Source organism: Equus asinus, chromosome 3 (genome assembly GCF_041296235.1).
Source record: "Equus asinus isolate D_3611 breed Donkey chromosome 3, EquAss-T2T_v2, whole genome shotgun sequence".
Taxonomy (NCBI): domain Eukaryota; kingdom Metazoa; phylum Chordata; class Mammalia; order Perissodactyla; family Equidae; genus Equus; species Equus asinus.
In genome coordinates this window covers 125,955,786-125,972,677 of record NC_091792.1, presented here as the reverse complement: position 1 = coordinate 125,972,677, position 16,892 = coordinate 125,955,786, and the positions used below count along the sequence as shown (strand labels likewise).

General features: G+C 36.3%; 1 protein-coding gene across 4 annotated transcripts in view; it reads right to left on the bottom strand.

Moving 5' to 3' along the window:
• Nucleotides 1-16,161, bottom strand: part of GNPDA2 (glucosamine-6-phosphate deaminase 2) — a 28,918-nt gene extending 12,757 nt beyond the window's left edge. The window contains exons 1-5 of one of the 4 annotated variants that reach the window (XR_011502247.1): nt 16,002-16,161; nt 12,794-12,955; nt 9,330-9,431; nt 7,655-7,837; nt 1,296-1,480 (exon numbers count right to left, since the gene is read on the bottom strand). Coding sequence is in view for 3 of the 4 variants with exons in the window: in XM_014857144.3 (XP_014712630.1) it covers nt 1,296-1,480; nt 7,655-7,837; nt 9,330-9,431; nt 12,794-12,917 (594 nt within the window). In the remaining variant the exon portion in view is untranslated. Of the gene's footprint in view, nt 1-1,295; nt 1,481-7,654; nt 7,838-9,329; nt 9,432-12,793; nt 12,956-15,556; nt 15,818-16,001 lie in introns of those variants that run through there. The other 3 variants (XM_014857144.3, XM_044767767.2, XM_070505958.1) reach the window with 3 other exon arrangements.
• Between the last annotated feature and the right edge of the window lie 731 nt (nt 16,162-16,892).

The following is a 16,892-nucleotide window of genomic DNA, read 5'->3' as shown; positions in this document are numbered from 1 at the left end:
GCAAAAAAGCTCCACATGGGGGCATTTCAGACAGTTACGGAGTGGTCAATAAAAAGCTAGAAATTTGGTAAGGCTGGAGTATAGGGAATTAAAAAGAAATAGTTGTAAACTGGTTGAAATCTGAAATGCAGAGCCTTTTTATGACAAACAGAGGCTAGGCCTCATCTTGTGATGGAATAATAGGGAATCAGACTCTTAATTAGATAGATGAATAATAACTGAACTGTTTTTGAAAAAAATAATTCAGGCTATAATAGAGAATAGATAGGTAAAGAATGGAGATAGCCATGATTTAGGATGGATTTGCAATAATCTTTGAAAAAATTGATAGAGACTTTAAGGCAGTTGTGATGCAGAGCTGGATCCTTATTTATCTCTAAGTTATCCGTGAAATGGTCAGGATTTGGTGACTGATTAGACATGGAGAAGCAGCAGCTAAGAATGGCACACGTCAGTTTAGAAATAAGATTGCTCTGAAATATTTTTTTCAACTTACTATGAAATTTCAGTCCTTGAAAGGTCTTTTTTAATATACCAATGACTTTTAGAAGAAAAACTACATTTTGAATGACAGTTCTATTTGTATGTTCAATTAGAGGTATTTATGTTAAAATCAATTACTTATTCCTCATACCTTGTCTGTACTCCTTCCTCTGAACCTCTCCCATCCTGATGCCAAAAAGGAATGGAGTTTTGGGTTTCCATATAATTTAACCACTTAGAAGCTGACTATAATTTGTTCTGTTATTCTCAGGAAAGGAAATCACAGCCCAATCAAAAATTTAAAAATGAGGCAGGGTCTACTGTTCAGAGGTCTTGCCTTCTTAAATATATCAGTTATACTAGATCCAGCCCTAGTTGGCTTCTTTTTCTGCTGGAAACCAACTGGGCTATCCTCCTACAGTCAAGAAGCATATTAGATTATCCTGAGTCTCCAAAAGCAGTTTAGTGTTAACTAGCACTGCATCTTTGTCCCAATAGTCCTTTCATAAGACTATTACACTTAAAAACAGACCATATGATCAGTATGATTTTAGGACCTCAAATTGTGAAGCAGGAACAGGCAAGTGAAGTAGTACCCTAAAAGGGGTGGTGGCTAATTCTTCCTTTACAGCTCCAAAAGACTTAATTTAGTTGAGTTCTAAACATGGCAGTGAGACTGACAGAACTTACTGAAAGCTAGACAATTTATATTGAAAATAGGATGCAACCAAAATATCACTTATTTGGTGCCATAATTCCTCCAAAATCTATAGACATCAAAGGGAAAACATCAAAGAACATTTAATTCTTACTTCTCTAGCATCCATCACTGTTCCCACACCAACTGTTAGAGCCATAGTTGGCACCTTTGATAAATCTCCGTCAAAATATTTAGCATTTGCCAAAATGGTGTCCATTGCTAGTGTCTTTAATCTTGTCCTTGATACTAAACTGGATCCTGGCTCATTGAAAGCGATATGACCATCTGGACCGATTCCTTTCAAAAGAAATACACATACACACACATATACACATGAAATAAATAAGGTTGCTCACATAAGTAAGGTTTCTCAAAGTTCAACATGTTTTTAAGTGCAAAGAAATAGTCATAAACACACTTACCTTGTTTTATTTGATAGCTAAGTTTCTAATGCTGCATTAAAATATTTGTTCCTGTATTTGATTCAACAAGTATTTCAATTTTTTCCATAAGCTTAGCAATGAACTTGCATGATTCTAATAGCAGTAGAATTAAGTATCACCTTATATTAGAATAACACTTTACAGTTTATAAAGCATTTTCACATACATCATCTCAACAACAGATCTATTTAACAATCTCGTGAGATAGTCAGATTAGGCATATCTATTTCTTTCATCTCCCCCACCTGTTTTTAAGCTCAAAAGAAAACTCTGATGCTCAGGGATAACATGTGATTTGTTTTGTCACATATTGTTTGAGGTAACAGTTTAGTAAACATGGAGACAAGACTCAAATCTAAATCTTCTGATTCCTAACTCAGTGGTCTTTATATTAACACTTTAACTTCCTTGGTTCTAGTTTAGATGGCTCATTTAACTACTGGACCTCCCTGTAGTATAGTATCCTTACTTATAAAAATGTTTAGATTGGGGCCAGCCCCGTGGCCAAGTGGTTAAGTTTGAACGCTCCACTTCGGTGGCCCAGGGCTTTGCCGGTTTGGATCCTGGGCACTCATCAAGCCATGCTGAGGCGGCGTCCCACAAAGCAGAACCAGAAGAACCTACAACTAGAATACACAACTCTGTACTGGGGGGCCTTGGGGAGGAGAAGAAAAAAAAAGATTGGCAACAGATGTTAGCTCAGGTGCCAATCTAAAAAACAAAAATGCTTAATGAAAGAATTTAAAAAAAAATTCTTCCATTTAAAAACAAATGTCTAGGGGCTGGCCCCGTGGCTGAGTGGTTGAGTTTGCGCACTCTGCTGCAGGCGGCCCAGTGTTTCGTTGGTTCGAGTCCTGGGCGCGGACATGGCACTGCTCGTCAGACCACGCTGAGGCAGCGTCTCACATGCCACAACTAGAAGAACCCACAACGAAGAATACACAACTATGTACCGGGGGGCTTTGGGGAGAAAAAGGAAAAAATAAAATCTTTAAAAAAAAATGTCTAGATTGGACAAGAATAGTATCTAAGGCAGTAGTTTTCTTCAAACCTTTTTGACTGTAACCTACTGTAAGAAATACATTTGAGACTGCAATCTAGTACACACATACACACAAATATAATAAAAACAAGAATTGCATGAAACAATACTTACCCTTACTAGTAGCCATACAAACTACTTTTGATTACATTCCATTTCATTAACAAAACAAACAGAAGGGAACTGCTAGAGGTGACTGACTATACTGATTTTATGACCTAATAATGGGTGACAACCACAATTTGAAAACACTGTTTTAAGGAGCCCTCCTGCCAGCTCTAATATTCTAGGATTGCCTTTAAAATATAGATCAGAATATGACATTCCATACTTGAAGGAAATTGGAGGTAAATCTTCATAAAATCAAGAATCTTTCCATGGCATAAATAAATCAAGTTTTATATACATATACCTTACTAGCTAGTCAGATTTCTGGCAACTTCAATCAAAAAATAAACCCACAAGTTCGCTGAGGCAAGATATCTGTTACATTTATATCCTGCACATTTACTTTAGTGATAGATAAGTGTATTTTACTGACTCAACATACAATCCTAACAAATTGTTCCCAGGCTACAACAAAGTAAAATATAACAGAGTAACCTGATTTTGAAGGAAGAAAGAAATGAAAACCTTCAGCAGCAGATATAAACTACCAAAGCACAACAATCTAGGAATTTTTAATGCAGAGACATAAAGCCAGACCAACATGTGGTTAATATGTATGGATTGTTTCCACTATTAAGTATGTTTCTGCTTGTAACTATAAGTTTTAAATTATAGATATGCATTTCTTTCTATATTTGTAAAACTGTTATGTTTCTCTGAAGTACACATCTGACCAAATATTTATATTTCTCTATGTATGTATAAAGAGGAAAGGATGGAACCAGGAAAATAAAAATTCCAGAAAAAATAGTAAGTCCGCAAACATCAACACTAGTGGCTCTTTTGATTTGGGTCGTCTAAAAGTGTATAGCAAAGCCAAAATTATCAGCAATTGTTCATGATGGAGAGGGATCAATACATTCTCCTACTGACCATGAATATCTATCAAATATTGAGCTTCCTCATATAAAATTTATTTTAAAAAATGTTCAGAATGTTTTACAAAGCTTTATAAAACTTTCTTAAAAATAATTATGAAATCTAAAAATCATGGCTAATTCTTATTCAATCTTTAAGTCTAAACTAAGATATCAGCATCTTTATGAAACATCTCTAAAACCTCAGAGTCTGGATTATATATCTTTCCTGTGTTCCTATAGTTCTGTGGGGTAGAATGCAAACTTCATGAGAGTAAGAACTTTGTCTTCTTCACTACCATATCCTTACCATTTAGAATAACACGATATGTAGGAGGCCCTCAATAAATAACGGCTGGATAAAGGCATGGATAACTGCTAATCTTAGGTATGCTCAGTATAGTTTCTTCTTCCTTCCCCTACCCTACTCTGCTCCCCCACAACAGGCACTAGAACAATCATAACACCTTATCTCTCTTTTAGGCAGAATAATTGTGGTCTAGGGATAAGTACTTGTCCCAAGCTGAAACAATCAGAATTTCTCTCCAGAAATTCTCAAACTTGACCAGGGATACAGAAAGAAAGAAGGCATCTAGAGCAGAGACATTTGATGGTTAGCATGCAGGAGAGGGTCGATGAGTTCTTGCTTTGGAGATCTGAGGCTCCCCGGTTCTTTTTCTTCTGAAGACTTGGTTGTTTCAACTCTTCTATCAATTCTGTGAGTTACCCAGAATCATTGCAAGTAATTCACTTTTGGTCCCATTAGTAGATTACTGTTACTTGCAAACCAAAGAATCTAGTCATGTAACCAAAAGAGTGGGTTAAAGTTTTCCCCATTGCCTTACTTTTACTTTTGAAAAACAAATTATCTTAAGATAATTGTAAAGTTAATAACGCCTTTGGAGTCTACTTACAAAACTCCATGTTTGTGTAACTGGGGTGAGTCACGAATTGCATGATACACCTTACTCCTTCTCTCAACACTTTTACCATCAGAGGAAGACTGAGAATGTTTAAGAGTATATATATCCTCCTTTCTCTTTTCTACCGAGGGAAGGGAACTCCTGCTCCATTTCCCAGGAGTGAGCAATCGTGGATTAATATTCTTGAGCTCTTCTTGTCCTACTATTTCCAATTCAGAGGGGAGAAATAGGAAACCCCATTCTGGCCTCAAGCCCAACCTGCAATCTCTAATCCAACTTTACCTTTAATAAAGCTGATATTTTGATCCCATTTGGCTCAGTTCTTAGTGTTTTTATTAACCAAACCCTGGAACAAAAGAAGGGTAAGTGGTAAGACCCAGATACCAAGCCTCATCTTGAAAATCCAATGATAACAAACCGAGATCAACAAAGGCAAAGAATCAGTGAGATTCTTTCATGAGTACACATCCAATAACAGGATATCCCCACAAGGAAACAGTTCAAGGAAAAGGCAATAAGCTAACCTTTCTCTCCCTATACACAGAGGAATTATGTCCTTTGGATAACATAAAATGTCAGACCCTGGATCATCACATGACTACAGTGAAGATGTTAATGGAAGAGGCAAGGAAAGTCTCTTAAATTTTTTGTGGACGGAGAACTACAGAAAGCTCAAGACAAAAATTTGTAAAACACCAAGTTCTTTTTAGTAGTGAGAGTCAGTGATAAACATAAATAATTATAATTTATGCTCCATCTATTTCAAAGGGAGAACTAAGGTGGCTTATAGTGAGGAAATGTACCAAAAAACTTCAGGTAAAAAGTAATGAGAAGTGACTTAACGCTATGGCGAAAGAAGAAAGTTCTACTAGAAATCTTTGATAAGGGAGATTCAGCCTTAAACACTACATTAAGCTATAAATGCTTTCTGGAAAGCAGGAAAAACGACAAAATGGAGTTAAAGAGTTCTTATCAGTACCCCCCGCCCCCCCAACTAAATTCTACTTGCTGGCATTGAGTCCCCAAGGGATTTGTCACATGGCTCCTTATGTTAGGTCAATAAATTAACCAGAAAAAAAAGTCCTCAAATGAAGAGGTAAAAAAGGCATTTTTCATGCAGCCATTTTTAATAACAAACCTCTAATAACTACCATGCCTTTCTGTATACCAGTAAATGAATGAAAATATTTCTTGATATAACTAAGATAAATAGTTTAGGTATATTATATTATAGTACAGTCATGTGCCACATAATGACGTTTCAGTTGGCAACAGACCATATATATGACAGTGTCCGTAAGATTGGTACCATATAGCCTAGGTGTGTAGTAGGCTACACCATGTAGGTTTATATAAGTACACTCTATGATGTTCTCATAATGACAAAATGGTCTAACAATACATTTCTCAGAACATGTCCCTGTCGTTAAGTGATACATGACTGTAATTCTACTTGATTTTGGTATAAAGTTTAGAAAGTTTAAAGAATGCATGGGTAGTACACTCTTTAAATGTTCTCAAATATCTATTGCCCTTTGCCTTGATTTTGGCAGGCGCAAATGGTAATTATCTCAGAATTGAGTGATATGGACAAAAATGGAGTGCAAATGTTTTCCAGGAATACTGAAGTAATATTAGCAAATTTTATTTAAAACATAGATAACTTTCTATCTTAAAAAGCAAAATAGCCTAACTTGTATTCTTGTTCAGATAAAAACCATCCCATCTACACAACAAAGTAATTGATATTGATTCTGCCAGGGAGAGACAGAAATTTCCTCAAAGAGAAAATTTCAGTCTCACTGGATACCCTTAGAGGTAATTCAGTTAAAAAAGCAGAAATTTCAAGGATCTAAGGAACAATTATTTCAGCATCTACAGTTCAGAAATAAGGAGAAGACTGAAGTAACACTTAATGGAGTACGAACTACATACCACCCACTGTACAAGGCATTTTATACAGGTTGTAATGCAATTAATTTTCACAAATTTTGGAATGATTAATATTAAACCTGTTTTATAAATTATACTGAACTTGAATGAATTTCCCAGGGTCATATAGATAGTAAGTGGCCAAAACAGGATGCAAATTTATCTCTGACTCTAAAACCCAATTTTTCCCAGGGGCAACCAACTACCTCAACCATACCTGGCCACCTCTACCATAAATTAACCTCAGTACAGCAATACTGAAGATTGAAATTCACGTAATTTTGAGCAGTCTTCTAAGAAATTAATTATAAGATATATCCAGAAAACTTAATTTAGAGCTTTAGTATGTTTAGTTGAATACTAAAGAATCTGGCAAATACAAATTTTGGCTTCAGTTTAGTTGATATTATACTATTCTGATGGTAATTAATTAGCTGTTTTGGATGCTTCATACTGATGTCAGAAAACCATGTTGTCATTATAAAGGAAGAAACTCTTCCTCCTATTTTAAATGGTAGATTATGTACACACATATATATGTATATATATTATAAATTTCACGTGTAATTTAGTCAAATACTTATACACTTTGGAGCTTATTAAGACAATTATACAACTTAATTCATATTAACTAAAGGCTGATGATAAATAAAGTCTTATACAATTAAGCAATTTAACTGTTCAGTACAGAAATGCTAAAATCCACCTGTTCCACATGCAAACTCTGAGAGAGTTAACCCTGTAATTGGGTAAGAAGGCTGGGTTAGAGTTTTAAAGAAACAGTAAAAGGATAAGAATATCATTTAGGAAAAGAAATACATCACTCTTTTTCTAAGATATGCTAAACTGTCAATTCTAAAGAGGCAATTAGAAGAGTTTAGCAGGGATTTGGACCTGTTTCTCAAAACATAATTTAAACAATTCCAACTTGCAACCTTAAGATTATATTTTGATGAAAATATAGTAAAGTATAAATCAGTAGCTCAATAAATTGGTATTACAGATAGTCATGGGTGTTCTTTACATACTGATAAGATTTGTTTTTTTTATTTAAAGCATTTAATTCAAATATTAACAAATGATTAATGACAAAATGTTTTACATACCTCCAACAAAAAGATCAATTCCTCCAGCTTCCTTTATTTTCTTTTCAAATGCATCACATTCTGCTTGTAAATCTGCAGCATTCCCATCAAGGATATGAGCATTATTAGGATCTATATCAATATGCTTAAAAAAGTTATTCCACATATATGAATGGTAGCTTTCAGGATGATTTCTAGGAAGTCCTAAATATAAAGTTAATAAATAAAAATGTAACTATTTTCAGAAATAAACCTGAAGTTTACTTTTCTAAGACTTAAATGTTATTTAAAATATATAACCTTTCTATACCACATTCAAATTAAAAGCATTTTTATGTGGAATATATGCTTATTATATGCCAGGCATTACTTTAACCACTGTATATGCATGTATTAACTCAATTAATTTGTACAACCTCTATGGAAATACTGGTATCATCCTATTTTATAGGTGAACAAAAGCACAGAAAAGTTAAGTAACTTTCCCAAGGTCACATAGCTCACAGAGGGGCTGAAATTCAAATACAGAAGCCTGGTTCATGTGCAATTTAATCACTATACTCGACTTCTCACACAAATTTTAACCAATGGAATTGATTTATATGTTAAGCTCAACATAAATTAATTAGCCACACGACTGAAATGTTAGCCCATGTTCCTCCTCTATTCTTCATACACGCATGCAAAGAATATTGAATCATAACAGTTTTTTGGCTATAACTTAGACTACAAATAAAAATGTATTCCTATATTTAAATTTTAACACAGAGTTTAGACGCATCACAGATCTTTCCAGTTAAGTAAGTTAACAATAAATTATAAAAGCTTAATGGCTAGAAATATAGTAATGAGCCACGTAGTGACATTTTGGTCAACGATGGACAGTATATACAATGGCGGGCCTATAAGATTAGTACCATATGGCCCAGATGTGTAGTAGGCTATACCTTCTAGGTTTAAGTACACTCTATGATGTTTGCACAATGACAAATCACCTGAGAACAACAAATTTCTCAGAATGTATCCCTGTTGTGAAGCAAAGCATGACTGTATAAATAGCCTTATATTTGAAAAGTCTTTATTTTACTAATTACTTTTACATACATTTTACTTAATTTATCTCCACAACAACACTGGTTTTAACTTCGCCTTTAAGGAAAAAAAGAGGGGCCAGCCCAGTGGCGCAGGGGTTAAATTCACATGTTCTGCTTTGGCAGCCCGGGGTTTGCTGGTTCAGATCCCGGATGCGGACCTACGCACCGCTTATCAAGCCATGCTGTGGCAGGCGTCCCACATATAAAATGGAGAAAGATGGGCACGGATGTTAGCTCAGGGCCAGTCTTCCCCAGCAAAAAGAGGAGGATTGGTGGCAGATGTTAGCTCAGGGCTAATCTTCCTCAAAAAAGAAAAAAAAAAGAGAATGAGAAATGTGAATGGACTGGCTCAAAGTTACATGACTGGTAAGTGGCAGTGCCCAAGATGAATGCAGGTATTCTGATTTCTGATTTCCAGTTCCATATTCCTTCCACTATAGATTCTTTTTTATATAAACTCTCAACCTCATCACAAGGCAGTATACTACAGAAATATATTCACATTATATTTGAAACATAAATTCAAATAATATTAATTTTCTCAACATATATTCATTTTATTTAAAATATAAAATATAACATATCCAAATAATATAGCTTACCTACATATTCATCCATGTTAAAGGTCTTCACATATTTAAAAGAAAGGTCTCCATTCTTGTGATATTCTATTAGTTTTTTATAACATCCTAAAGGTGTACTCCCTAAAACAGATAAAGATTCAATTTTCTAACATAACTTGAAAATCTATTCTTAAAAAAGTTTATATTATCTTTATCTCTTCTTACATAATGATATTCTACGTTTCTAATGTATTAGGCAAACAATTCTTAATTCAAATACATATTCAATTAACAAATCTAATTTGAATTAGTCTCTTTACAAGGTACCGTGAAATTTTAGTAAACTAGAATTGTTGAATAAAACTGGAAATCAGTCATTAGAAATTAGTTTTTCTTGAGTTGTTGAGTATTTGGAATTAATGTTGAATATTCCAAGATTGCAAACTTCTAGAGAGCACATCTGAATTAAAAATAAACATCCCAACTTTTGAGAAAAATCTTTATTATTTAGAGAAGGATTTGTAAAATAAATGATACATAAATAGGTCAAGTGTTGACTATTTAATGAAATCAAAAGGGAAACTAGAGCTAGATTTAAATATTGCCCCTACTTTCAAAATAGACTCTGAAATTGTCAAGGATTAAGTGAGGAACCTTAGCCTTTAAGTTTTTAACTAGAGCTCCTGTTTCTCACTTTGTGTTAGCTTCAGCATGTATCAGCTAAAATGTATAAAGTAAAATGACTTTAGGAAATGGGATGTTGGCTTTGCATACTTCATCTGAGTTCTTGATTTTATTGTTTTATAAATGTGATTCGCATACATGTTTTATAAAATTAAGATCTGTTTGAGAGCACTTCATGATATGGCACAATAAAGACAAATGAATTTAGCCACTTGAAGATGGCCTCCTTTTGTTTTCTAAACTTGCTATATTTTTTTTATTTTAACTACAAACTGGAAGGCTAGATTGACTGTATTCTTACAAAAAGTGACCAGGTCCTCCCAATCCTAATTGAAGTAGTGATTCCTAATCTACCCACCATTACAAAATGACACAAAACACCTGCGCAAAAAATTTCCACTTAAGCACCAGTCAGAAGTATGACAGAACTCAGTCTCTGGCAAAAAAAAAAAAATACAAAGGAAATTCTAGAGTAGTAAAAGATGACTCTCAATTGAAATGACAGAATTACAGAAGTTGCTAAAAATAATAAATATCACATAGGTTCAGAAAACAGAAGTGTAAGAGATTTTCTCAAAGTTAAGCACACATATTGTTTTAAATTGCAATTAATAATTCAAAATTTATATGGTCAAATTTTACAATTCCTTCTCAAAAAACTACAGCCTACTAACATGAAACCAGGCTAAAAGATGGATAAATATGCTTTTCCTTCTTTCTGCCCAGAAGCATAAACAAATCTTCTGTGTCTATCAGTGTCCAGAGAATAGTGATAGGACTCCCTCCTAATTTAAGGATATATGCATAAAAACAGTGAGAAGTTGTCACAATGGTGATAACAAAAAACATATTCATTTTCTACATTTTAATCAAGGTGGCTGAAGAAAAGAAAACAATGAAAGATACAGTACAGGGTGAACTTCATTTTAATATCTGCTTTGCAATACTCATTTACTAATATTTACCAAGTGCTTACTATGATTCAGATAAAACAAAGATTAAGACGTTTCTATCCCAGAAGAACTCACAAGATAGGAACAGGCAAGTACAAAATAACCACAATACAAGGAAAAATATTATAAATGACTTATAAGAAGTCTGGAGAACAGCAGTGAATCAAAGAAGAAAAGATTGTAGTCTTCCTTGTCTGAGGAAGGACCAAAGATGTCATTTCAATTGAGTCTTGAAGAAGGAGTGGAATTCCAACGGTCAAAGATGGGGTAAGTTGTAGTTGAGAATAGAAAAAAGACGGGGGAGGAGGTTCAGAGATGACATTTGTATGCCTATGTTCTAGATGCTATGCTGGTGTTTTTATACATTAGATCATGTAAATCTCACGACCTTGGAAAATTGGTATTATCTTTCCCATTTTGAAGATGGAAGAACTGGGTCAAAAAGATTAAGGAATTTGCCACATATCACATGGCAGTGAAGCCAGATTTTTGAGAGATTTTTGAGAGATTCTGTCCAGAGCTCACAGTTTTCATATACACTAGCAACACGAGTAAGAGTGAAGCCAGCCAGTTCAGGCCTATTCTTTGAACCAGCAGCAGTGTAATCTGCCTATCATGATTCAGTGTCTATCACAGTGAGAATAAGTAAGGGAGGCAGGTCAGGCCCTCAGTGTGCAGGCCTGTAAAAGTCAAGCTTGTTAAGATCACTTTAATAAATATATACTGATATACATTCCCCAGAAACTGTACTTGGTGGAGGGATAATTACAATACAGCATATTGAGTGCAATTACAGAAATGTATGTTCAAATTTCAAAAGCTTGGGAGGGCGAGGCATGATTAACACTGTCAGTAGTCAATGAGGGAGAAAAGTGGAAAACATCAACAAAGGTTTTTCAGAGATACACCCTTGGCAGGTGTATTACTAGGCAGTTATACTATCCAAAATAAAACAAAAGTTGAGGATCTAAATACACAAAAACATATTTAGCACTGCTGACATTTATGACTCTAATGCCTTTCTGCCCTCACACTCAAATTACTGTTTATTTCTACAGCATAATTAAGACAGAGTGATTAAGGCAGCTAGTCTGAGTGTAGCCACATAGGAGAACCTTAACTTTATATAGTTTGTACAGTATACAGGGGACTTGTACAAAGGCTATCTTATTTGAACCTCAAAACAGCACTGTAAACTATTATTATCCTTAACTTTCTTAAAGGTAAGGAAACCACAGATTAGAAATACAGAATAAATGCCTTGAAGTCACCAAGAAAGGAGCAGCTCTGATTCCAGGCCCAATAGTCCTTCCTGCAGAAGTCAACCTTATCTAATAAAGTACCATGAGATCAATGACACTATTTGGTTATTTTTGAAGAAAAACCTTAACAGAGAACTACATTCAATAAAATACGTAATTAATACTTATGTTTGTTCTGTCATGAAGACATACATGTCTTCAATTCTTACTTACAATACTTCTAAGATAGAAAATAAACCTAGTAAAGGGCTAATAAGATAGAATATGAGGCAGGTGAGGTGAAACTAAGTGGCAACAGTACACACTTTAGGTACCTCTTACTGATTAATAAGAAGGCTAATCTACCAAGAAATTATATGAATAGTGAAAGCAACATCTCTAAAAACAAACAAAAGACTAGTAGAAAAAGGTACAAAAGATACTATGACCACTTAAGTTGGGATATTTCCTTTTGCACTTTGGAGTGGTATGTAAGATAGAATTTTAACATAGTAACTATTTCGATCAGCAATATGGCAAGAAATAAATACGAAATATTTTACTAAGGGAAACACTTCACTGCTACAACATTCCGTATCTAAAATGGAAAAATATGGTGTATTACCTGTTGGTAAACCCAGTGTAAAATATCTGTCCTGTCCAGGTTTGAACTGAATGATGCGATTACAGATGTATTTGGCTGCCCATTCACTAGCCAAGTCATAGTTATCAAGAATTACAAGCCTCATTATGGGGATGTGCAGCTTCCAGGACCAGAAGTTCAAACCTGAGAAAATTTCATTGTAGAGCACTTTAAGCAATTTACAAACAGGTATAACGCACTGATGATTTTAAAACGACTTTACTTAAGAAAGATACGCACGTATACAAATACAATCTGTACTTTTAAAATAGTAGTAATAGCTGTTCTCCTTTGAACAGACCTTGGGTTCTAGGCAGTGGGCTAGATTATTTAAGCACATATATTAATCCTTACAATAATCTTCTGAAGTAAATATAGTGCCCAGTTTTAGATGAGGAGGGGGACTCACAGTGTGACTGAGGTCACAAAGTTAATTAATGACAAAGCCAGAATTCATATCAAGGTAAACTTACTAAAGACACCATACTGCACTCTCTCCAGGGATACTGTATAAAACAACATAAAACAAAACTAAAGGCAAACAAAATAGTACTCATTTCCTGACTGGGAGTTAATGGTAGCAACGATTACTCAGCAACTTTTGGGTTACTTACTAAAATACAGAACTCTCCCTATAAATAATGTAATAACCCAACCTCCCTTTCAAACAATGTTAAATAATGTTTTTATAAAAATGATACCCACACTTTTAAAAAGTTTCAATCAATACAGAAAGGTACAAAGAAGTTTAAAGAAAAATCGTCCCAAATCCTATCACTCAGAAATAATTCCCATTATTCTTAGGTATAGATCATTCCAGATATCTATCTAATGCATACATATAAGCAGGATGTATAGAAATAATTTTGAACAATGGGATCATATTAAACATGCTATTTTTAATAAAAAGCATAACATTTAATTCTTCCTGCATTCAACAGAAGAAAAAGTGAACTAGAAAAACCGCTGATCTCTGGGGAAAAAAAACTTTCTTCACAAAAAGCAATTTTAGTTCCTAAAAGAGTACTCTAAGGTTAAGAAAAACATTCTACAGACATTTAAAAATCAGAGTCATTTAAAAACATTATAGGATTCCATTTTAGAAAATGCAGTTTGAACTAGTACCATGAAAGATGTGAAAATTTCATTCCTACACTTCCTCACACCCTGATTTCTGTAATATGCATTATTTTTATATTGTCAAGATTTATAACATTTACATTATTTAATAACCATAATTCCTAGATTTTAATTCTTTGTTTATACTTAAATGAATCCATCACCCACACCAATTCTTTTACAATGGTTTCAGCAGTCCCGAATTCTGGACCCACATGCTTTACATACAGTAATACGTCAAATTTGCTAAATTAATGGGAGTAGTAGGTCTTATTACAGTGAATATATGGGCTCTAAATGAATATAATCCAAATGAATGGAAATTCAGATGGAATCTAAATTCTTAAGAATACAGTGATTTAGAATTCTGGCATAAGATAACAACATAAAATTATGATCACCATGATTTGGAATTCTGGCACAGTAACAAGAAATAAATAGCATTTACAGACAATAATTTACACAGTGAGTCATAAATTCAGTCCAACAAATGGACTTGGCCTCCATTTAAATTCATTAATAATCCAATGCCAGAAACAATTTCAAAGTTACACCAAAGAATCAGAGCATTTCCTGGCTGTTATGACCATCAAGAGATATTCTTCTAAGAAGAAGATTCAGCAAGCTGATTATTGATAAAAATTAAAAAAAAAAAAACAACTGTAATTAGGCAAGGAGGAGGAAGGGCATTAGAGCTTTCCAAGCGTCTTCTGTGTTGTGGGCATGCTCTCTCTTTTCTCAGTTTAACACACTTCTGAAGACCTATTAAATGTCAAGCACCTAAGGTGGGTTCTGCAGACAGAAAATGATTAAGATTAAGGACCCTACTTAAAGGGCTTAGAATCACTTAACGGTCTCTGCAGTAGAAATTACCAGCCTCATTTTTCAGACAAGGAAAATGACAACTCAGAAGTTTCTTGTCGAAGTTACAAAACTATCATGTGGTGGAGGGTCTATTTGACTGAAAGATACATGCTCCAAACACGTCTTGTAAGAACCACTTAGGATGCTTGCTAAAGATAGAGATTTCCGGGCCCCTCTCCCTGAACATAGTGTTTCAAAAGATCTGAAATGGGGTCCAGGGAATCTGCACTTTTACAAATATCACAGGTGACTATTACAATCAGGATAAATTGGGAAAAGAGTACCATACATGGTGACTTTATTGCAAAGAGCAAGTATGTCCCTCAGACCAGTTACCAATAAGTTCTGCTTGTTTTTTTAAACTCTCTGGAGAGCTCCGAGTTCACTTCCAAAAGTCCCAAATGTAAGGTTAAAGCAGAATGTTTTTACCACATGTATTCAGATTAAAAAAGTGTGTTCCTGTCAATCCCCGGAGATCCAACCTGCCGTGGCCCAGGGCAATGCTCTGGCATCACGACCAGAAAGCCCTCAAAAGATGACACAGCAGCACCCCTTCCCTGATCCTCCTCTGGTGCTGATTCATTTTGGATGCGCCTAACTTGGAGAAACGGCTGCCGAATACAGGTCTCAGAACTCTGAGAGCTGAATGGGAACTTCTACACGGCTGAGGTTCCAGTTAGGCTAGAATCTATACTAGAATCGAGAATCTAGACTTCCCGAATCCCCGCTCCGAGCTGTTCCCTCCACCTCGCTACACCTGACCTCAGAAGGGCTCTGAAGCTCCGACCCGGCGGGGGCGCGCACGGCCGGGAGGCCGCATCCTCGGCAGTACGAGCAGCAGAGACGCCTGTGGTCCCTGCCCGGGAGGCGAGGGCTGCAAACCCACCGCACCGCGGCTACTGGGCCCAGGCACTTGGCAAACTAGAACGAACGCAAATGAGTACGACTGTTCCAAATTCTTAACGACTGTCGGGAGAAAGCCACCGCAGAACAGGGAACGGGGAAGTCCCCTCCCGGAGGCCTAATTCCGAAGAGGACGACCAGCCAAGTTTGAGAGGAGCCCCGCGCAACCGCGCCTCGGGGCTCCCAAGACCTCGGTCCGTCCCGGGCCCCGCGTCTCCAAACAGGCAATAAGCCCACCCGAGGGAGCAATGACTAGCCGGGTCCCCGCCCGACTCCCCTTCTTGGTCCCCACCCCCGGACTCACGGGCGGAAGACTGGCTCCCCCGGCGCTGGAACAGCTGGCACAATCCACACCAGTAACCCCAGACCGACCCGGCCGGGGAGCGAAGCGCACAGCCCAAAGACCCGGATGCAAACCGCGGCGCCGGAGGCACGGCAGCGCGGCCTGCAGGTGCTGCGCATGCGCGTCCGTCGGACTCCCTAGGGATGAGCCGCGTAGAGGTCGGTCCGAGTTGCGTGCGGCGGGACCGATCTCCGACGTGGGAATATCCAGTTTCCAGGCCGTCATCTTGCTGCTACTCTTTTTCTTCGTCACTTAGAGGTTGAGTTGTCCATTGTTTGGGTTTATGAAATTTAGCATGAAGGACTGCAATGCTCACACATAAGCATTACTTTAGTTGTACTGGCGATATGCATTCATCTCTCTCTCTGTCTCTACCCCTGCCGGTTTGCAAGCACAATGACATCAATAAGCTCATCAAAGTTAAGTTTGTTACGTGCTGCAGAAAGGCAAAGTGTATACTATGGGAAACCTTGGAGCGGCTCAGTAAGAGTAAACCAAAAGAAGGTTTTAATGCGATATGGACTTGTGCTGAATGATTCTAAGAAAGGGGTAGAGGAAGCAGAATCACAGATCTTTGCTCAGGACGGAGAAGGAAGGAAACAGGGCTGGGAAAGTTATTGTTTAAGAAAGCAGCAATGACTCAAAAGAAGGGTTGAATGGCCTCACTGTGTCCGGTTAGAACACTGTTTAGAGTTCCCTTAGGAACAGTACAATCTGAATGCCACTATGGGCTGACAGGCAGACTCAAGGCCCTGTTTCCTTGGACACTAGAAAATTAAGATAAATGTAACATGTAGTTTCCCCAAACACCTTATCTGAAGTTCTCCACCTGAGTTGTAAATCCAGCCTGCT